General features: G+C 43.9%; 5 protein-coding genes across 6 annotated transcripts; 3 read left to right on the top strand and 2 right to left on the bottom strand.

Annotated features, from left to right (window-relative positions):
• Positions 1-4,611: 4,611 nt before the first annotated feature.
• Positions 4,612-6,029, top strand: LOC128310465 (uncharacterized). The gene is made up of 3 exons (XM_053047113.1): positions 4,612-5,076; positions 5,148-5,585; positions 5,651-6,029. Exons 1-3 carry the CDS (start codon positions 4,822-4,824, stop codon positions 5,924-5,926), a joined length of 969 nt encoding a protein of 322 aa, XP_052903073.1. The 5' UTR covers positions 4,612-4,821; the 3' UTR covers positions 5,927-6,029.
• A 335-nt stretch (positions 6,030-6,364) lies between these two features.
• On the bottom strand, positions 6,365-8,814 carry LOC128310584 (protein preli-like). The gene is made up of 3 exons (XM_053047265.1): positions 8,387-8,814; positions 7,657-7,870; positions 6,365-7,579 (listed from the first exon to the last, which is right to left on the bottom strand). Exons 1-3 carry the CDS (start codon positions 8,605-8,607, stop codon positions 7,232-7,234), a joined length of 783 nt encoding a protein of 260 aa, XP_052903225.1. The 5' UTR covers positions 8,608-8,814; the 3' UTR covers positions 6,365-7,231.
• Positions 8,815-9,287: 473 nt separating this feature from the next.
• On the top strand, positions 9,288-9,757 carry LOC128298852 (protein LTO1 homolog). Its single transcript, XM_053034649.1, has one exon. The coding sequence runs from the start codon at positions 9,311-9,313 to the stop codon at positions 9,755-9,757; it is 447 nt and encodes a 148-aa protein (XP_052890609.1). The 5' UTR covers positions 9,288-9,310.
• LOC128298851 (probable methyltransferase-like protein 25) lies at positions 9,741-11,289 on the top strand. The gene is made up of 2 exons (XM_053034648.1): positions 9,741-10,373; positions 10,438-11,289. The coding sequence occupies exons 1-2, from the start codon at positions 9,741-9,743 to the stop codon at positions 11,287-11,289; spliced, it is 1,485 nt and encodes a 494-aa protein (XP_052890608.1).
• Positions 11,290-11,347: 58 nt separating this feature from the next.
• On the bottom strand, positions 11,348-16,324 carry LOC128298849 (cytochrome P450 6g1-like). Of its 2 annotated transcripts, XM_053034646.1 has the most exons (6): positions 15,984-16,324; positions 15,751-15,898; positions 12,231-12,651; positions 12,052-12,158; positions 11,709-11,984; positions 11,348-11,635 (listed from the first exon to the last, which is right to left on the bottom strand). In XM_053034646.1, the coding sequence occupies exons 1-6, from the start codon at positions 16,322-16,324 to the stop codon at positions 11,348-11,350; spliced, it is 1,581 nt and encodes a 526-aa protein (XP_052890606.1). The 2 variants fall into 2 exon arrangements, with proteins under 2 accessions (XP_052890606.1, XP_052890607.1); XM_053034647.1 differs by lacking the exons at positions 15,751-15,898; positions 15,984-16,324 and adding an exon at positions 12,738-13,563.
• Positions 16,325-17,733: the final 1,409 nt, after the last annotated feature.

Here is a 17,733-nt window from a genome sequence, read left to right as displayed (position 1 = left end):
ATTAGTAACTCCTATACCATTCGAATTCCTAGTGATATTTGATTTTGCACTACAATTTTTCAATGATTTTCTTTTTAAATTGAAATTTATTGGAATTATTCAACTTCTTGTGTGTATATAAATACGGCATATGAACTATAATAAAGTCAGTTACCTTATTTTGTACACCCATGGATCATTTTTTTGTGTGGAGCAGTTTTTATTTCACATCTCTTCTTTAAACTCCTTTATTTCAACGCCTTCTATGATCACTTCACCAACAATTTATTTTTCCATGTGTACTATGATTTTACCTAATGGATAAAATTTTTACACGTATCCACAGACGAGCAATTTGAGAATGCCCCCATCATGTGCCACCGGGCCGCCCCAAAGCTTCCAAATGTCAAGTGAGCTCAGGATTCACTATCCTGATTAATAAAAATCAAGCAAGACCAGAAATGACCATTGCACCCACAAAGGTAGCAGCATAGAAAAGGATACCATGTTTACAGCATCTTATATTATATAGGTATTTAAGAAGCTGTTTTGCTGCTTGATTCGCTGTAATTCTTCATAATTTTACCATCAGATATTACTGTTTCATGAGCTGTTACTTGAAAGGCATGACTCAACTATACTGTATCTCATTAGAGGATCAATCCCCTTGGAGGCCCAGGGCGGAATTATAGTTGGGGCTTCTAATTTTAAAAACGATGAAGGAGGGGGCGGGGAGGGCATTGAGGCGCTTGAAATGATCTGCAACCACATTTGTCCAATTTTCCTATGATAGTCCCGGTGCAAGAGTCGGTTCCTGTCGCGCGTCGATCGATCGATCCACAAAACATCTTTCGTACGCATTGTCCTTGGACCATCATTGCGGGCGGATCCTTCATCTCGTTCAAACTTTCCGCCGTCTGATACGAAATTCCATACAAACCATACATACTTTGTTGTAAAGGCAAGAGTGTAATAAAAAAAACGAACAAACAAACAAATGAAACACAACTGAAAATACTAACAGCAATGCAAATTAATTATTGTCTTTCGACTCTTAAATTCGCGATTTTCGTTTCGCAACAAGCACCATCCGAAAGTATTTTTATTGATAAAATAATACGTAAGTATAATGGGGGTGTATTATTTGATAAACGTGGTTATTTTTGAACATTCTGTTTCAAGAACTCTATCCGCACCATGTCGATCGTTCCACGTACATTATTTTCGTGTCTTGCGCATGCGTTCAAATCTCCACCAGTCGATGCAAAAAAATGCGTAAAAACTTGCCGTCGGCCAGTACAAAATTCCATACAAAACCAGCCGTTTTCAGATTTTCGACACCAAGAGAGCATCCAAAACAGGAGGTAACATGTATGTCCCTGCAGCGTGCATATAGCTGAACCGCTCACGCGTGTTAACATTGCCGGTGATAGAAGAGTTTCTCACACGTTGGCTATTATTACAGGGTTTTTGGGGACTATATTGACATGTTCAGCGTGATGTTGTTTGGCTCGTTTTGATATCTCATATAATTGTCTCATATATCTCATATAATATAACATAATATAGTCATTGGCAAGTTATCGTTGCCAGCAACAACATTTGACGGTCATTCGATAGCTCTACCGAACTTGTCAACGCTTATAGCTTTTCCCGAACAAAGCAACACAGAGCTGGACTTGTCAATACATACGACGCAAACCCTGCATCGCACACCATCGCTCTCTTCAAGGTGAATAATCCCCTCTCTCTCATTCGCATACCTGTCTTATCACGTGGGAGTCTTATCACGCGGTGCTCGCATTTAGCATCGGCAGCCGATCTCGCTCTCACCATTCGAGCGATACGATCGCCGTGTGTGGCTATGTGTAGCGTGTGTGATCTGTATCCACATTTTACTCAGGCGAGGGGAACTGTTTGCTCTGTTTTGTTTGTATGATCGCCTTGTGTGGTTTTGTGTTGCGTGTGTGTGGGCAACACCCACATTTTACTCAGGCGAGGGGAACTGTTTGCTATTCGGTATGATCGCCTTGTTTGGCTATGTGTAGCGTGTGTATGCACAACTGAGATAATCAGCTGCGTACCGTCCAAGGATATTTTCGATCAAATTGTTTCCTTTTTAATTAGATTTTATGCTATAAATTAACTCTGCTGCTAAATTTCCAAATCTCGCACAAACGGCACAAATTGTTTGGGGCCCCCAACATGGCGAGGCCCTAGGCGACCGCCTACTCCACCTACCGTTTGATCCGCCGCTGCGGTATCTAAAGAAAAAGTCAGATAAAAACTTGACTGATACCTGAATGGGAATATCTACTTGACCTTAGAGATATGGAATCAGTTGCAGTTTTCCAAATGTGAAAGACGTCGGCTTTCGACGAAATTATGTGCAGTGGGGATAAGCAGGATAAGAGATGGGGGTATAATCTTACGCAAGATTCTTAAGAACTGCTTAAGTGTAATTTACTAGAGTACTCATGTTAAAATGATATGTTGCATATGATCATCACAGTCCTGGTGGGATCTGAACGCAAACAGGATGTGTCGTATATTTTTACGATACATTTCATTCGTGATAACTGACCACTGGGACTGGGACTAATAAACTAAAATGTCCAAGTATCTAAAACACGACGCTAGATGTCCAGATCAGACAAATGGCTATCTCAGACTAAGAGACGAAGCCGCTAAGGCTCAATGTCTGTAAAACCCTAAAATAACGACAATAGCTCTATGTGACATGGAATATGCGTTGCCAAATAGTTTTTTTTAAGAGAGCCAAAGTTACATCCAAGCCATGGCATCTCGGGCGATATGAAATTTGACAAATTATGAAACTAAATGAAATAAAATTAACAACGTCCATCACTTGGGAAGAAAACCTCTTTTTAAACATCTTTGAGTTTAAAAGCTTTGAGCGCAAAAAGTGTTAAAAAGAGTGAACAATTGCTTCCGTTATTCGATTAGACGAAATATCCTTCTTGGAAATTAAGAATTTCTTCTGTGCTTGAAGAACACGATTTGATCGAGTGTACTTCTGTTGCACCATCAATTAGCGAAAGTTCTGATGAACTAGTAAAAGGACAAGAAGTGTAAATCAATATTGATTTCGTGAATCAATAGGTGCAGGGCCATGAGAATTGACAAATTTGTCAAGTGACAAAATCAGGTGCGAAAAACCATTATACCGTTGCCGCGCACACAATTGTTTTCAGATTTCCGATACAAAGAGGGCATGCTTATCAAGAGGTAACACCTGCAGCTTGGAATACATTTGTCCATCAGTATTGCATTGCATACTATCAAACCCGTGAGAGCGATCGCTAGTGCAAGTGAGATAGATGACACGCATTCGTTCCATAAGGTTCGCCATGTACTGATAAGCACGCACACGATAATAGCATACAGCAGTACCGTTATGGCAGAACTGTTACAGGGTGGTTATTACAATCCGTTATCAGCTAACTATTTTGTTATCTCTACGTTTTTAATAATACTAGTGAAGGAATACAAGTTTTATTGGCTAATAACACCACTAAAGAGCGAATGATTTTTTACCCTCAACAATGTAGACCCCTCATGATCGTGATCTTTCTTACTTATATTTAATGTTTAGTTATAAAACCAAAGTTAGTTTATGAAGAACCAAAGAAAGCCGGAACAACGCATTCTTCATGCAAGCCAACGAGCGTTTTTCGAGAAATTGATACAACGTTTTAACATTAAAGACTGTAAACCGGATTCAACACCTATGGAAAATCGTTCACGACTGCAGAACGGTGATGAGTGTAACCGTACAGATAAAGCGTATCGCAAGGTAATTGGATGCTTGATGTACGCAAGTTTGACTACTAGACCGGACTTATGTGCAGCGGTGAACTATTTTAGTCAATTTCAAAGTTGCCCGACAGAACAGCATTGGCAACATCTGAAGCATAGTTTGCGTTACATTCGCGGTATTTTGGATTTAGGGCTACAGTTCTAAGGCAATGACGATTCCCCAGCTATGGAAGCGTACTCAGATGCTGATTGGGGAAATAGCCCACTGAATCTTGGATCACATTGATATAAAGTTTCGTTTTGTGCAAGATCTAATTCAACGAGGCCTCATCGAGTTGAAGTATATACCGACAGATGAACATGTAGCAGATATCATGACAAAGGGTCTACCCGCTAAATCATTTATTCTACTTAGAATGGGTTTGGGAATGAAAGTTTTCAAAAATTGAGGGAGAGTGTTTTTTTTATTCGTTTGAACGGCCTGGCCGTATCGACTTATTTTACCACGTAGCAGGATAGTCAGTCCTTGCTACGGGGGATTGGTCCAGATGGGATTTTGGTCCGGTCCGTTCGTGTGAAGACCGGCTCCGCTACCATCATGCCACCGGGCCGCCCCAGAGGGAGAGTGTTGGAATTATTCAATTTGTTGTATGTATATAAATACGGCATATGAACTATAATAAAGTCAGTCTTGTTCAGAACTAGAACTCCAACTTCTTTAGAATTTTTAAAATTGATGCATCGGAATCGCCCACTGTGCACAGATGTAAAACTGTCATACTGTCATACTGTCAACTGTGCGTCCTACAATGGAACTGTCAAAATTGTTTTCAAGAAAAGCTAAAAAACAATTGGACGCAGCGACGCAATCTGGCAGTCAGAAGGGTTTTAAAACGATATTTTGGTGTTTTTGAAGGTGCAATTAGAGTGCAATTAATGCATGCAAACCACAAAAGGATTGATATAAAGTGTACGAAGTGAAGAACGTGAGACTAAAGAAGTCAAACCCGGCGTGCTGGTGATATTCCCGTTTACCGCGGTACTATAGCGCTCAGCACAAACATGGATCAGATGCTACCTAGTCCGGGATTTTCAATCCCCAGCATCGGGACACCGTTGCACCAGCCGGAAGAGGATCAGCAGATTCTCCCCCATGCCTACCAGCAGCAACAATCCATGCCGCACATGACACCCATGGGTGGCCTTAGCTCTAGCAACTACACAATGCCGGCTATCGGTGCATCGTCCGGCAAGAGCATGCATACGTATGCGCCCAGCTTTTCCACACCGCAGAACATGATCCAACCACAGACGCCGGTAAGCATTGTGTTAGCAAAGCAAACGACCGCCCGAAAGCTTGCTCAATTCTGAACGTTTAATTTCCACAGCAAAGCCTAATGTCACCGATGGTACCGATGACGGAATCGAAAGCAGCAGCAACCCCCAGTCAAACGCAGGGCAGCGGTGGTAGCGTCCGGGATCCAGAAAACATCGGCAGTGTAAACATCCACCAAACCATGGGTCCCGCGACACCGATGACGCCAATGACACCGAGCGAACCGGCCATTCTGCCCCAGCTGCAAAACATCGTCTCGACGGTGAACTTAAGCTGCAAGCTCGATCTCAAGAAGATAGCCCTGCACGCCCGTAACGCCGAGTACAATCCGAAACGTTTCGCTGCAGTAATTATGCGCATTCGGGAACCGCGCACCACAGCACTGATTTTCTCATCCGGCAAGATGGTTTGTACCGGGGCGAAAAGTGAAGACGATTCCCGGCTCGCAGCACGCAAATACGCACGTATCATACAGAAGCTCGGCTTTACGGTATGCATCCATTATAGGAAAAGAAACCCCGTACCGGGTGCTTTAACATATTTCTTCTTTTGCAGGCCAAATTCCTTGACTTCAAAGTACAAAACATGGTCGGCAGCTGTGACGTACGGTTTCCGATTCGGCTCGAAGGTTTAGTACTGACGCACGGACGGTTCAGCTCGTACGAACCGGAACTTTTCCCCGGGCTCATTTACCGTATGGTGAAACCGCGTATCGTACTGTTAATTTTCGTGTCCGGCAAAGTTGTGCTCACCGGTGCCAAAGTGCGGCAAGAGATCTACGATGCATTTGAAAACATCTATCCAATTCTAAAGAGCTTCAAAAAACAGTAACAATCGTTGTTTTTTTTTGTGTAATTTCTAACTTCAAACCCGGGGGTTGAGACACGTTTTACTGCATATCCTGACCAGCAGCTACGTGTGTAAGGAATTATACAGCAGGAAAAGTTTCAAAAATAAAAAAAGACAAACTGACGAACAGTGTTTTTTTACTATTTGTATATGAACGGGTCTTGCTTTGTTTTAAAATAATTTTAGCATTATCGTTCGAAAGATTCCCGATGCAGCAGTTAAAACACAAAACAACTTGAGGAGGGATATACCGCTCTATTCAAACCCTTACGAAGACCGTACGAATTTTACTATTTTCTTATTTTATGAGAATCATATCACTCTAAAATTCGAGGAAAATAATAGACCATCTCCTTATAACACATCACCACTTAAAAGCGCAATTTCATAACAAACGCACGTAAGCTGTATTAATTTAAATTGAATTTATTACGTTATCATTTACAATTGAATATTCTAATTCGGTTACCAACTATTATCCTGCCCACTAATCTAACTTTTCACAAACACTCACACATTTCCAGGGAATTTCCCAAGTGTTGCACCTTTTCTGTCAAATGGCCTGCGTTTTGCGCATAATCTTTAACTAACTTTAACAGTATCTTTTGTGTGCTTTCTCTATCTCCCTGTAGCAGCAGGCAGGCAGGCTTGCAAACAGAGTAGGTTCTGCTGTTTGACTGCTTACTAAAGACTTTGCAAGGTGCTAGTGGAAATGATCGTGTGTGCCGCACGGTACATCATCACAATCACGTGGAATGATCAACAAATCGAATAGATCGTGTAATATGGAGGTCGATTGCACAATTCCCAACCATCACCCTTGGACCGGTTGGCAAAATGGTGTCTCGTGTGGCATAAAGCGTCATGGACCAGCCTTCGAACATTGGGATGGGCCACACGATCACCACGAAAATACTGCTAGAAGCGGGAAAGAAGCAAGATGAATCTGGCTGCCTTAAGGCCATCGGGATAACTAGGAAGGCTAGATGAGGATTTGGTATCTCACACACACACGCACGCACCCATACCAGAGCAATGCCGAGGACACCTTATTTATGACTATTTTGTAAACTCTGCTATCGTTGCCTCACTAAAACAGTTCTTAGGATAAAGCGGTACCGCGGTACAAAGGATATCTGCACTCTGCATTCCTTTGCAAAAACGCATACTAAAGCTGGAATTATATGCCGGTCCGGTTATACGAACGGCGCACATACGGTGAGCGATGATCGGTTTCTCAAGGAGCCAGCCAAGTCATTCTGTTGTCTCCTTCTTCCCACCCGACTTCTAGCCCTTGACGGATAGGTTCTGTACCAGATGTTCGGCCTGTGCCTTCACGTGGTCGGACGCGTGCTTTGCCGCTTCGCGCAGCTTCTGTGCCTTCGAACCCTGGTAGTCTTTGTTGGCGGCTGCGACCGCCACCAGTGCGACCGGATTGTTTGGGAACATGTGCTGCAGGACGTAGTTGAAACCGTTGACCGTTTTGGCGCAATTTTTCTTGAACCGCTCCAACCCGAACGCCCGTATGGCGGTACCGAACCCGTACACGGACGAATCGATCCAGGCCGATCGGATCGCGATTGTTTTGCCGGGCTGATCCGGGAGCGATTTGTACACGACCTTTTCTACCACGCTCTGAAACGGGGTTAAGGGAAGGAAGAGTTAGGAGAACGGTCGAGAGAGAGAGAGAGTTTATCCGGATGGAATCTTACCATTATTTTATTAAAGCCAATGTTTCTGGTGTACGTCACGAGTGTCCTTTCCTTTGGGTCTACCACCGATTCCTCCACGATGTTCACCGACTTAGCTTTGAAGAATCGTTCGCCCCATTTCGGCACATGGTTCGTCTTTGTTAGGAGCCGTTTGCTATGCAGCTTGCCATTCCGTATCTCCCGACAGACCGTATCCTCCGAGAGTACGTGCGAGCTGTAGCGTAGCGTGCAGTGAGCGTTTCAGCAACACATATATGTCAACAAGCGTCCCGGCAATAATGCAGCGGCATCCCCGAGGGTTGGGTGTTGATGGAGGCGCAGGGTCGCGTGTGTGGTAACATAAAAATAGAACAAAAAAAGGAGAGAAATTAAAACGTGTTACAACCGGCACACAGAACACACTTCCATGCATGGGTCGGAAGTATGAGATGTAGCGAATAACTCGCGATCGCAGTGTGCGCGCCTACGCATTACATAATGATTGTGTGCTGGTAGTGATGGTAGCGCGTACCCGTGTGTTGTGTGTCTCGATGGGAAAGCATGCTGCGGATCGCAGTTGGCTACGATTGCAAATCACGGCAATGAGTGCGGCAACCTAAATTGCAGCTATTTTTTGACCACCGCGTTAGCGGAACATCATCCGAGCGAACAGAGGATGAGTGTACTTGAACTACGAAATCATGATGACGGTGGATGGTGAAATGTGGCACCCCTGGGGAGCCTTTCTTACCTGTACGGATTTGGGTACCGGTTCCAGAAGCCCTGCGTAACTTGATCCCAGGAATAGTTATAGATGGTAGCACTTTCATAATATTTTGCCATTATGTGACGCGTACGGCGGGGAATTCTTGTTCCGGCTGGGGTGCTGATTTGTCGAACTTTGGCTCTTTCGGTCGTACGTTGTCTTATGTAAATCGCACCAGAACCACACTGAACGCACTCGAAGCACATGCAATTGATGGCATCGGTTAAAGCACCGTGTTACCGTGGCGCTGTTACGCCTGTTGTAGTCAGCTTAATTTTATCAATTTTTCAACCTCACTATCAACACCATACCTTTTATTTCGCTCTTATCACTTTCGATAGCAACCGTGTTGATTGATTAGATTGGTCTCAAACACTGCTCCCAGGCGTAACGGAATGTGGTGGCAAAAGGTACTCTTCTTGCACGTGGGAAATTCACTGCAATTCCACCGAAATCAAAACACTTTGCAGCAGTCGTCGGCACAGCTTTGTGGATCGATTTTTGTTGCGGTGCTCAACAAAAAAGGAAAACACAGACTGAAAACACGACCGAATGGGGGTAGTTTTGACAGGTGGTAATTTCTGGAAAGTAGCACAGTTTCAAACTGAGCGCTCGGATGATGTATAACAAAGCTGGCATTTGGTTGTGTTTAACTTTAATTGCAATTATTTTCATTAATAAATGTCGCAAAATCTTTAATAAATACAATGCGGCGCTTTTAGGAATTTGAACTATCTCTTTTTGAGTAAAATAATTGAAAGTAAAGCATGAATGTTTGTAGCTCACTTCCATATGGGTGTTGCTCAGTTGGTTTTGACAGCTGCCGGTGTTTCGGTTTGTTTACAAGTTTACCAGCAACATGCAATCGCGTGGATTCTGTGAGCAATTTTCTCTAATTGCGTGTGCATTATGACGAGCTCGGGAATTGAGCTGAACCGTGCGGAAACAGATGCAGAAGAAGGTGATATAAACGATGTGTTTGAGGACATTTTTCTAACCGAGGAACGTATTATCGGTGAACATTTCGACCAAGGCTTGGCAGACGGTCGACTGGAGGAATCCGTCCGGGAGGCGGAAGATTATGGTTTCAAGAAAGGAGCCGAAATTGGACAAGAAGTTGGATTTTATACCAGCATTGTGAACGAGATTGCTACTCAACCGGAAACAGCGGCGAATGAGAAGGCCCACAGCGTTCTGCAGGAAGTATTGACGGCGCTGGAAAAGTATCCGCACGCGAACGATCCGAACATTGATTTGTTGCACAATTTGCAACAGATCCGGAACAAATTTCGACGGCTTTGTGCGCTGCTGAAGGTTCCGTTTAAGTACACGCAAACGAATGATCTTTCGTTTTAAGCGCTTCACGATGGATCGGATCACGAAGCAGGTGGATGCGATTGTGCGCTTTCTCGAGCCGAACATGGCATTCATCAACTGCCACATGGTGGATTATCTCACGGAGCAGCACTGGAAACGGTTTGTGCCGGAAGCGATAAAGCATGAGCTGCAGACGGTTGATGATTATCTGCAGGCGAAGGAATTATTCTGGGGACAGTTTGAACCAGCGTACGAAAGAGAGCATCGATTTCCAAGCGTGAGAACATTTATCGATAATACGCGCCGTTATCGGTTGGGTGGAAGCAAAGAGAATGAGCTGGCACTGACACTGGACGAGTTTAAAGATGCTTTGTCGGACTATCGTAAGGACACCCGCTTGAAAATGACGGAACTGATGAATGTGAAAAAGTGTCACGAGGTTGAGGTTGCTGCTGCTGCCGTGGCGTCCCTTTGCACGGCTATGGCATCGGCAAACGGTGCGACAAAGCTGGAAGATATTTTAGTCATCGATGCGGGCGATGGGAAAGGTTATCTGTCGTCGAGAATTGCTCTAGAGCACGGAATTAAAGTGCTCGGCGTGGATTGTTCTGAGGAAAATACTAGCAATGCAGAAAAGCGTCTCGAGCGTCTGAAGGTAATGGTTGATTGTTCATACATTGAATGACTCATAAAGCTTCTTGTAAATCTCCTTTTCGCAGAAAAAAATTCCCAAAGCCGTCCGGAAGTCCAATCTGGAAGAGGATGAATATTTTACCAACTTGGTTAAGGAGGAAGCCACACTAAACACACTGTACCGAACGGCTACACAGCTAATCGATTTTAACACAAACTTGATTGAGTTGGCCGCAGCATACTTTCCCCAGGGCAATCACAGCACCTTCTGTCTGTGTGGTCTCCACACGTGTGGTAATCTCGGCCCGAACTGTCTACGTCTGTTTCATCAAAACCCAACGATACGGGGAATATGTAACGTTGGCTGTTGTTATCATCTGATGCAGGAGCAGTTCGTTGTCGATGAGTTTTACAATCCAACAAAAGCACCCGACAATCCCGGGTATGGTTTCCCGATGAGCAAATATCTGCAGGAACGCTGCTTCGCCCTTGGACGCAATGCGCGCAATCTGGCAGCTGAATCGATCGAAAGAGCTTGCACGAATCGCGAGAATCCGAGCGACAAGCTCGGATATCGAGCATTGCTGCAGGTGATATTTCTAGAGTGTGGCGAGAAAAAATCCCACCAGGTCGGACGACTCAAGTGCAACGGATTCGTGGACTACGTAAGAAAATCCATTCGCAAGCTAGCACTAACGGAGAGTGTTACGCTAACGGACGAAAGTTTATTGGAGCTGGAAGCCCGCTTTGCGGTGGAGTTGGAACAGCTGAAGGTGTTCTATCTTGTACGGCAACAGTTTGCACCGGTAATCGAAACGCTAATCTTGCTGGACCGACTGCTGTACCTGAGAGAATGTGGATATGGTCGTAGCTTTCTGGTAAAACTGTTCGAACCGGTCGTTTCACCTCGTTGTTACGCTTTAATAGCATTAAAATAGAAAATTCCACACAACAAGTAGATCTGGTTTTGTCTTGCTGTCCGCACTGTGGTGTAATTCACATTCCCAGCGGATCATCCGCCAGTTCCGCGTACAGACCTTCATTGGAGTTGAGCGTGAACGCATTCTTGCGGTAAGTTAACACTTCCGGCGTGGAGGCCGATCGATCGATGCGGTACTTGGCGAGTAGTTTCACGAGCGCAATTTTAATTTGCAGCGTCCCAAAATGCGATCCAAGGCAGGTGCGTGGCCCAACACCGAACGGCATGTAGGTGCAGGGTTGTATTTGGTCCAGGTTTTCTTTGGAAAATCGTTCCGGATCGAACCGTTCCGGGTCGGGAAAATACTGGAATGGAATAGAAGGTAAGCAATGTTTGAAGATTTCATATTTGGAGACGGTTTTGTACGATTGATCTTACCTTTGGATCGCGATGGATTGCATAAATGGGGATCAACACTGGCATATGGTTGGGAATGATGTAGTCGTGGAACGGTTCTAGCTTATACCCGGTGCTACCTTCCGGCAATGTACACTTACGCTCGATGAATGGTAGTACTGGATAAAGCCGAGCCGTTTCCGAGATAACCGTACCAAGGTAGGGCATCTCATTGGCATAAGCTTCATAGGGAATATCTTGCCCATATTTACGGATAATGAGGCGTATTTCTTCTCTCAGTTGGGATTGAATTTCTGGCTGAAATTAGTATAGGGAGTTTTCACGTTGTAAGAATTTGAATCTGGAAAGTACTTCTGTAACTTACATGTCTTATTAATTCGTACAGAGCAAACGATAACACCGAGGAGGTAGTTTCAAAGCTGGCCATATAGAACGTTGCCGCCTGTGCCACAAGTATATCACCTTTGATCGCTAGAAAGAGAAAGGAAAATCTTACTTGAATCTCTTTTGGGTGCACAAGAATTCTTTTGCTAAGTTACTAACGTATCTTCTCCGTAACTCCCAGTGTGGCGTTGTTATTTTTGAGCGCAATCATAGAATCGATAAAGTCTCCCCGACTTTCACCAGTTTTCTCACGCCTTGCAATCTCCTGCTCGATGATAGCCTTAAGGAATGCTTCTGTATCGCGTGGGAAAAGCTTCAACCGTAGGTAAGGCACCAGCTCCGGTGCGAAGAAGAACGATGCCATCGTCAAACCACGTGCCGGACCGTAATCGAAGATCTTTCGACCGTAGTAACGAAACTCGGAATTCTCGTCCTTCAGACAGTTGGCCTGCATGCCGAAGAATGTGCTCGCAATCACGTCGGTGGTGAAGCGCGCACAGAGCTCTTTAAATTCCGTCTCACGCACGCGAGCCCGTACTTCCGGTAGTGCATCGAGTGAGGCCACCATGTCTGCACCAACCTGTAACCATACGCGCATGGATTAGTTCCCGAGAGATAGCAACGTCTAGTGCAAGAAGCAAAAAGGAAAGATGTTTGGTGCAACACCTGCGCGATAAGCGGTTGCATTCGCTTCAGCTTGGCGCTCGTTACGGACGGTGAGAGTAGACCACGCAGCTGCTTCCAGTGCGGTTCCCGTATCATGATCAGATTGTAGTACCCGATCGTATCGTGAAATCGATCCGCACACATCTGCCGATTGGTGAAGCGGATCGCATCCGTGCATGTCAGCTTTTTGATAAGCTCCGGGTTTCGTATCACCAGCGCCGGACGGGTGAAGATGTTGACGCCGAAAAAATCACTTGCCCGCGTACGGGCATGATGGTAGATGTGCTGGATGTACTCAAAGCTGGAATGTCGCTGCAGGAAGATCGTACTGAAGTTGCCGATGACGGGGATTTCAAGAATGTACGGCACACCGACCCGGTTCCAGTAGTTATGCTTTCGCCATCCGAGGAAAACAATCAACAGTGCCACTAGTGTGTAGAGAATATCGCTCACTTCCAGCTGCAGCATGATGGCTACTAAAACTGAGTACACTGAACCGGGTTTAATCACCGGACGCTGCAGAATGAGCTGATGTGTGCTACAATAATGCAGCAGTTCGGCTACGATTAGGGATGTCTGCGATATGTTCTTTATTGTTCGATTGCTTTGCTGATAACGAGTTAAGCCGAAGTCCACCGAAATACAGTGACAGCTGTGTGCATGTTTCTGAGCCGATTGAGGTCAATTGATGTCTAAAATCGTTAGTGCATTCAGATACACGTGGGAATTATTGGGCCGATTAGATTGCTTGTCGCTCTAATCTAACCTGCTGCGCTGACGACACGGCCGGATTCACCTTGTTTGTTTTCTGGATCTACTCAGTTAGATAGACTATGGATTGAACACTACTCATTTGCTGTACGTACTAGTGATGTGCGCTCCGGAACGCACCCACGGCTCCGGAGCCGGTTCCGAACCCACGGCTCCGGAGTCGGTTCCGAACCCACGGCTCCGGAGCCGGTTCCGAACCCACGGCCCCGGAGCCGGTTCCAAATCGCAAGTGATGACATCACAGATTTGTCGTTGCATGGTGTTATATTGCGGTGTTAGTGTACGGTAGCGTCTGGTGGCGACACACACAACTGCAACTGCAACTACCACAACGTGAAGGCATAGAAAATCTCTGAATAAACTTTCTAAAAGGATTTATTACTGGTCGAACAAAAGTTGAGAAGAACAATGAGTTGCAAATAAAAGTAGTTATCCGTCCTAATTATAATAAATGGACGATTTTTTTTTCAGGATTGGATTCCTTGGTTCTGACGACTAGTTTTGTTGCCATTGACCAGTGTGCACTTGCAGAAATAATTATCCAAACAAAATCATAATTTTTGGTCGATTTACGGTACCTACATGTTTGGAAACTACATGCTTAAACTAAATATCGTTGAAAGTTGAAAGTAAAGACACAATATGTATTTCCACAAAAAATAAATAAGCAAACGCGTAAATATGCTCTGTACAGCAAAGCACATGCATTTCATTTGGTTCGGAAACGGCTCCAGACCCTTTAGTTTGATGCTTTTAGTTCAAAAGCACCTACGGAGTTATCGTGGGTTCGGAGCCGGCTCCGGAGCCGTGGGTTCGGAACCGGCTCCGGAGCCGGCTCCGAAATTTTTTGGAGCCGGTCGGAGCCGGCTCCGGTTCCGGAGCCGTTTTTCCCATCACTAGTACGTACGTTGAGTCATGATGTAAGCGGTTTGTGAGTAATTTAGTGGAACTTTGCAGTGCTTGAAGCACTACAACCGAATAATCCAAGGACATGAATTGCTAACTTTATTTACCGTTTGCTTTACGAGCTTTTGTAGCTTGTATTTTAACATTTTTAACTCTATTATATCCCACTCCGATGTTAGTTTACGTGAGATATTAGCATTGATTAGTAATTGTGGGGATTTCATTTGAACTGACTGAAAACTTAAAATCTTGATATCCCATTTAAATTATGAGTGATGTGCGTAATGAATCTTTTGAAAAGAATCTTTCACGAAGAGTCCTTCGGGGAATCAGTGAGGAGTCTTTCGATAAGCGATACAAAGGAATTATCTTCAGATAAATGTCTAAAAATTATTATCAGGATCAGGATGGGTGCGATCAGCCCTGCATGCCCCAAATAATTTAATTCGGGTGAACAACAAGTGGCGTAGCTTGATATTGAGTTGGCACTAGCTACAAGTTTAACATCCACAAGATGGTTTAACGATCTGCAAGATGATCTCATGTCTGCTATATAATTTATTGATATACTTAAGTCGGTTCAGATAAGATTAGATGTAATCTTTAATGAATTCTAATGAATCTTTTAAGAAGAGTGACGCAGGTGATACTTTAGTGAGGAGTCATTCAAATCAGGAACCGAATCTCAAAAGATTCATGAATCCTTAGGAGGAGAGACAGATCATGTCCTTTAAAGGCCTAAAGTGAAATGATAGTTTTGCCCATGTTTGGCCACTGATGAAGGGAGGAGCATCTATATGTCGGACAAGCACAGAGGTTGAAGTCATAAATCTGGAATGATTCATGATTCTTTGAAGATTTAGAGCTTCAGATTCATTCATTCTGTTTGAAGATTCATTCGGACTCTTCAATATTAATCAGAGTTTAGTTCTTCTGTGTATGAAATCGACCGTTTAGGGGTGTAGATCAAATGTTTTTCATTTTTATGTCATTATTTTTTGTAAAAACATCTAAATAATATGCTCTAATGTCAATTGAATTGAAGGAAATGCTTAAAAGACTTTCAAACGTATGTTCAGACAGTACTTGAAGATGACTGGATCCCACATGTGTGTATTATAGAAGAATTTCTTAAAAATTCTCTAAGAAACATCTAAAATATCTTTATGAAAAGGCTCTTTAAAATACTGAAAGATTCGTTCAAACGTCACAAGCAAGACAAGTTGTGATTATTAAACAAAAGACCAGGTGTCTCCATCCTCCATTGGTTTGCTATGTTCAACAGCTCTTTAATCCCTTACATCAATAAACTATGGACTAACGTTAATGGACTTACCTGATCGACTAGTCGGTACATCTGCTTAATTTTGCTTAGGCTAAGCGACGGTGTAAGGTAGGAGCGCAGTTGCTTCCAAGCTGGATTTCTAATCATCAGCAAGTTGTAGTACCCGATCTGATCACCATGTGGATCGGTACACATGGAGCTGCAATGACGCGAGAGATCGGTCGGAATGATCGAACAATCATACTTCTTCCACGCTTAAATCCCAGCTCAAACCCCGCGCCTACCGATTGCAGAAGAATGCGGCATCTTTAATTAGTACTTGTTTGATGAGTTCGGGATCGCGCAGCACCAGGGTGGGTGTCATCAGCTTGCTGATGCCAAACAGTGCACTGTCCCGTACGCGTTCGTCCACGTACAGCTCGTCCGTCAGGTCGAAGATGGATTTGCGCATCAGCACCGCATCGAGGAAGTTGCCCACTATTGGACGGCCCTCGATGTACGGCAGATGGACGCACTGCCAGTATCGTGTTCCGGTGGTGGTCACGAACCACAGCAGATACAGCACGACGCAAAGCAGCACCAGCCAGAGGTAGCTCTGCACCACGTCAACGATCGGGAAGATCATGTTGAATGCCGGTAAAATGTAACAGGTTGTCAACGGTTGTGAAGAAGAAATCCGAGTCCGAGGTACGGATTCGGTTCGCTGGAGGAAGAACGCACACGCACACGTTCGGATCGATTTGTAAGGCGCGGTACAAATATGTCAACGGCCTCGGTTAGAGATGACGCACCGGGTTCCCCCTTCCACAACACGACCGTTCGCTACAAAACTGCAACGGACGGACACCTAGCACGGTAGAGTGCACGGTTTGTACTAAATGTTACGCTGCCGCTGGAAGCGTTGTATCGAAAACCGGGTCGACTGCTCATTGGCAGTGTGCTGTTCGCGAAACTGTGTACGCTGGAGAAATGGTATTGCTAACTGGTGTCAAATGAAACCATGTTCATGCTGCACTGGTAACTTGATCGTTTGTGCGACGGTAGTTCCTTTCCCTTTGTACTAAAAGATTTGTTTGTTTTGTTTGTTTGTTTATGTGTTTTTTTTGACGGTAAAACAACAAACTAAAACAAGAAAACATTCTACAGGCATTTGCCTCGTTTGGATCGCTCACCACCTCCCCTTGGGGGGGTTATGCTTTGGTAGGCGTGTGTGTGTGTTTGTGTGAGTTTTTTTATGAGTGGTTATGTTACGGCAGCACTTAATAGGTTTCGTTAGCTCGGTATGCTTAGTGCGTGTAAATAGATTAGATTTCAAGCTTTGAAGTGTATGCGTGGAGGCGTTCTTATTCGTACAGCGTCAATTATAATGAATGATTTTGACCACTTTTTCTTGGACGTGGTTGTATGAAGGTGAAGGTCAGTTTTTTTATGTATGGTTCACCATATAAGAGCAGCGATCGCGCCTGGGAAGGAAAGAGATTAGCACATGGATGCTTCAAATTGGCGTCGATTAGTGTGATAGAAGCTGCTAGTAAGACTGGGCAATTTGCAAATGAAATTGTTAACGCGTAATTTCATTCATTTGTATTTATCTTATTTTTATTCTTCCACTGCATTAAGTTTGTTTGTTAAAACACTTTGTTTTATTTTGCAAACACTTTTTGATTTAGTTTTTTTTATTATTTATAGATTAATATTTTCTTATATTTGATACTTTTATTACTGTGTTATACAGTGCGTCACAAAATTATAAGAAATTTGGTTTTTGTTTAATTGCAAAACAAAATTAAATTGAAACTTGGATAGAGGCAATGTTATTGATCGCGGGAGCATATCATTCGATATGTTTTAACAATTTTTCTAAATACTCCAGATTATCTAAATCACAATAACAATCAAACCCACTTCAGTTGGGTTTGAAGCTACCGCGAAACGAACGATTGGTCATTTTGTTGAATTATTTATAAATCCCATCAACTAGAACTACACGTAAGTCATCTAGGTGAGACCAAAGAAGAAGATTATATAATTTTA

Source organism: Anopheles moucheti, chromosome 2, assembly GCF_943734755.1.
Source record: "Anopheles moucheti chromosome 2, idAnoMoucSN_F20_07, whole genome shotgun sequence".
Classification (NCBI taxonomy): Eukaryota; Metazoa; Arthropoda; class Insecta; order Diptera; family Culicidae; genus Anopheles; species Anopheles moucheti.
This window is presented reverse-complemented; position numbering and strand designations above follow the sequence as displayed.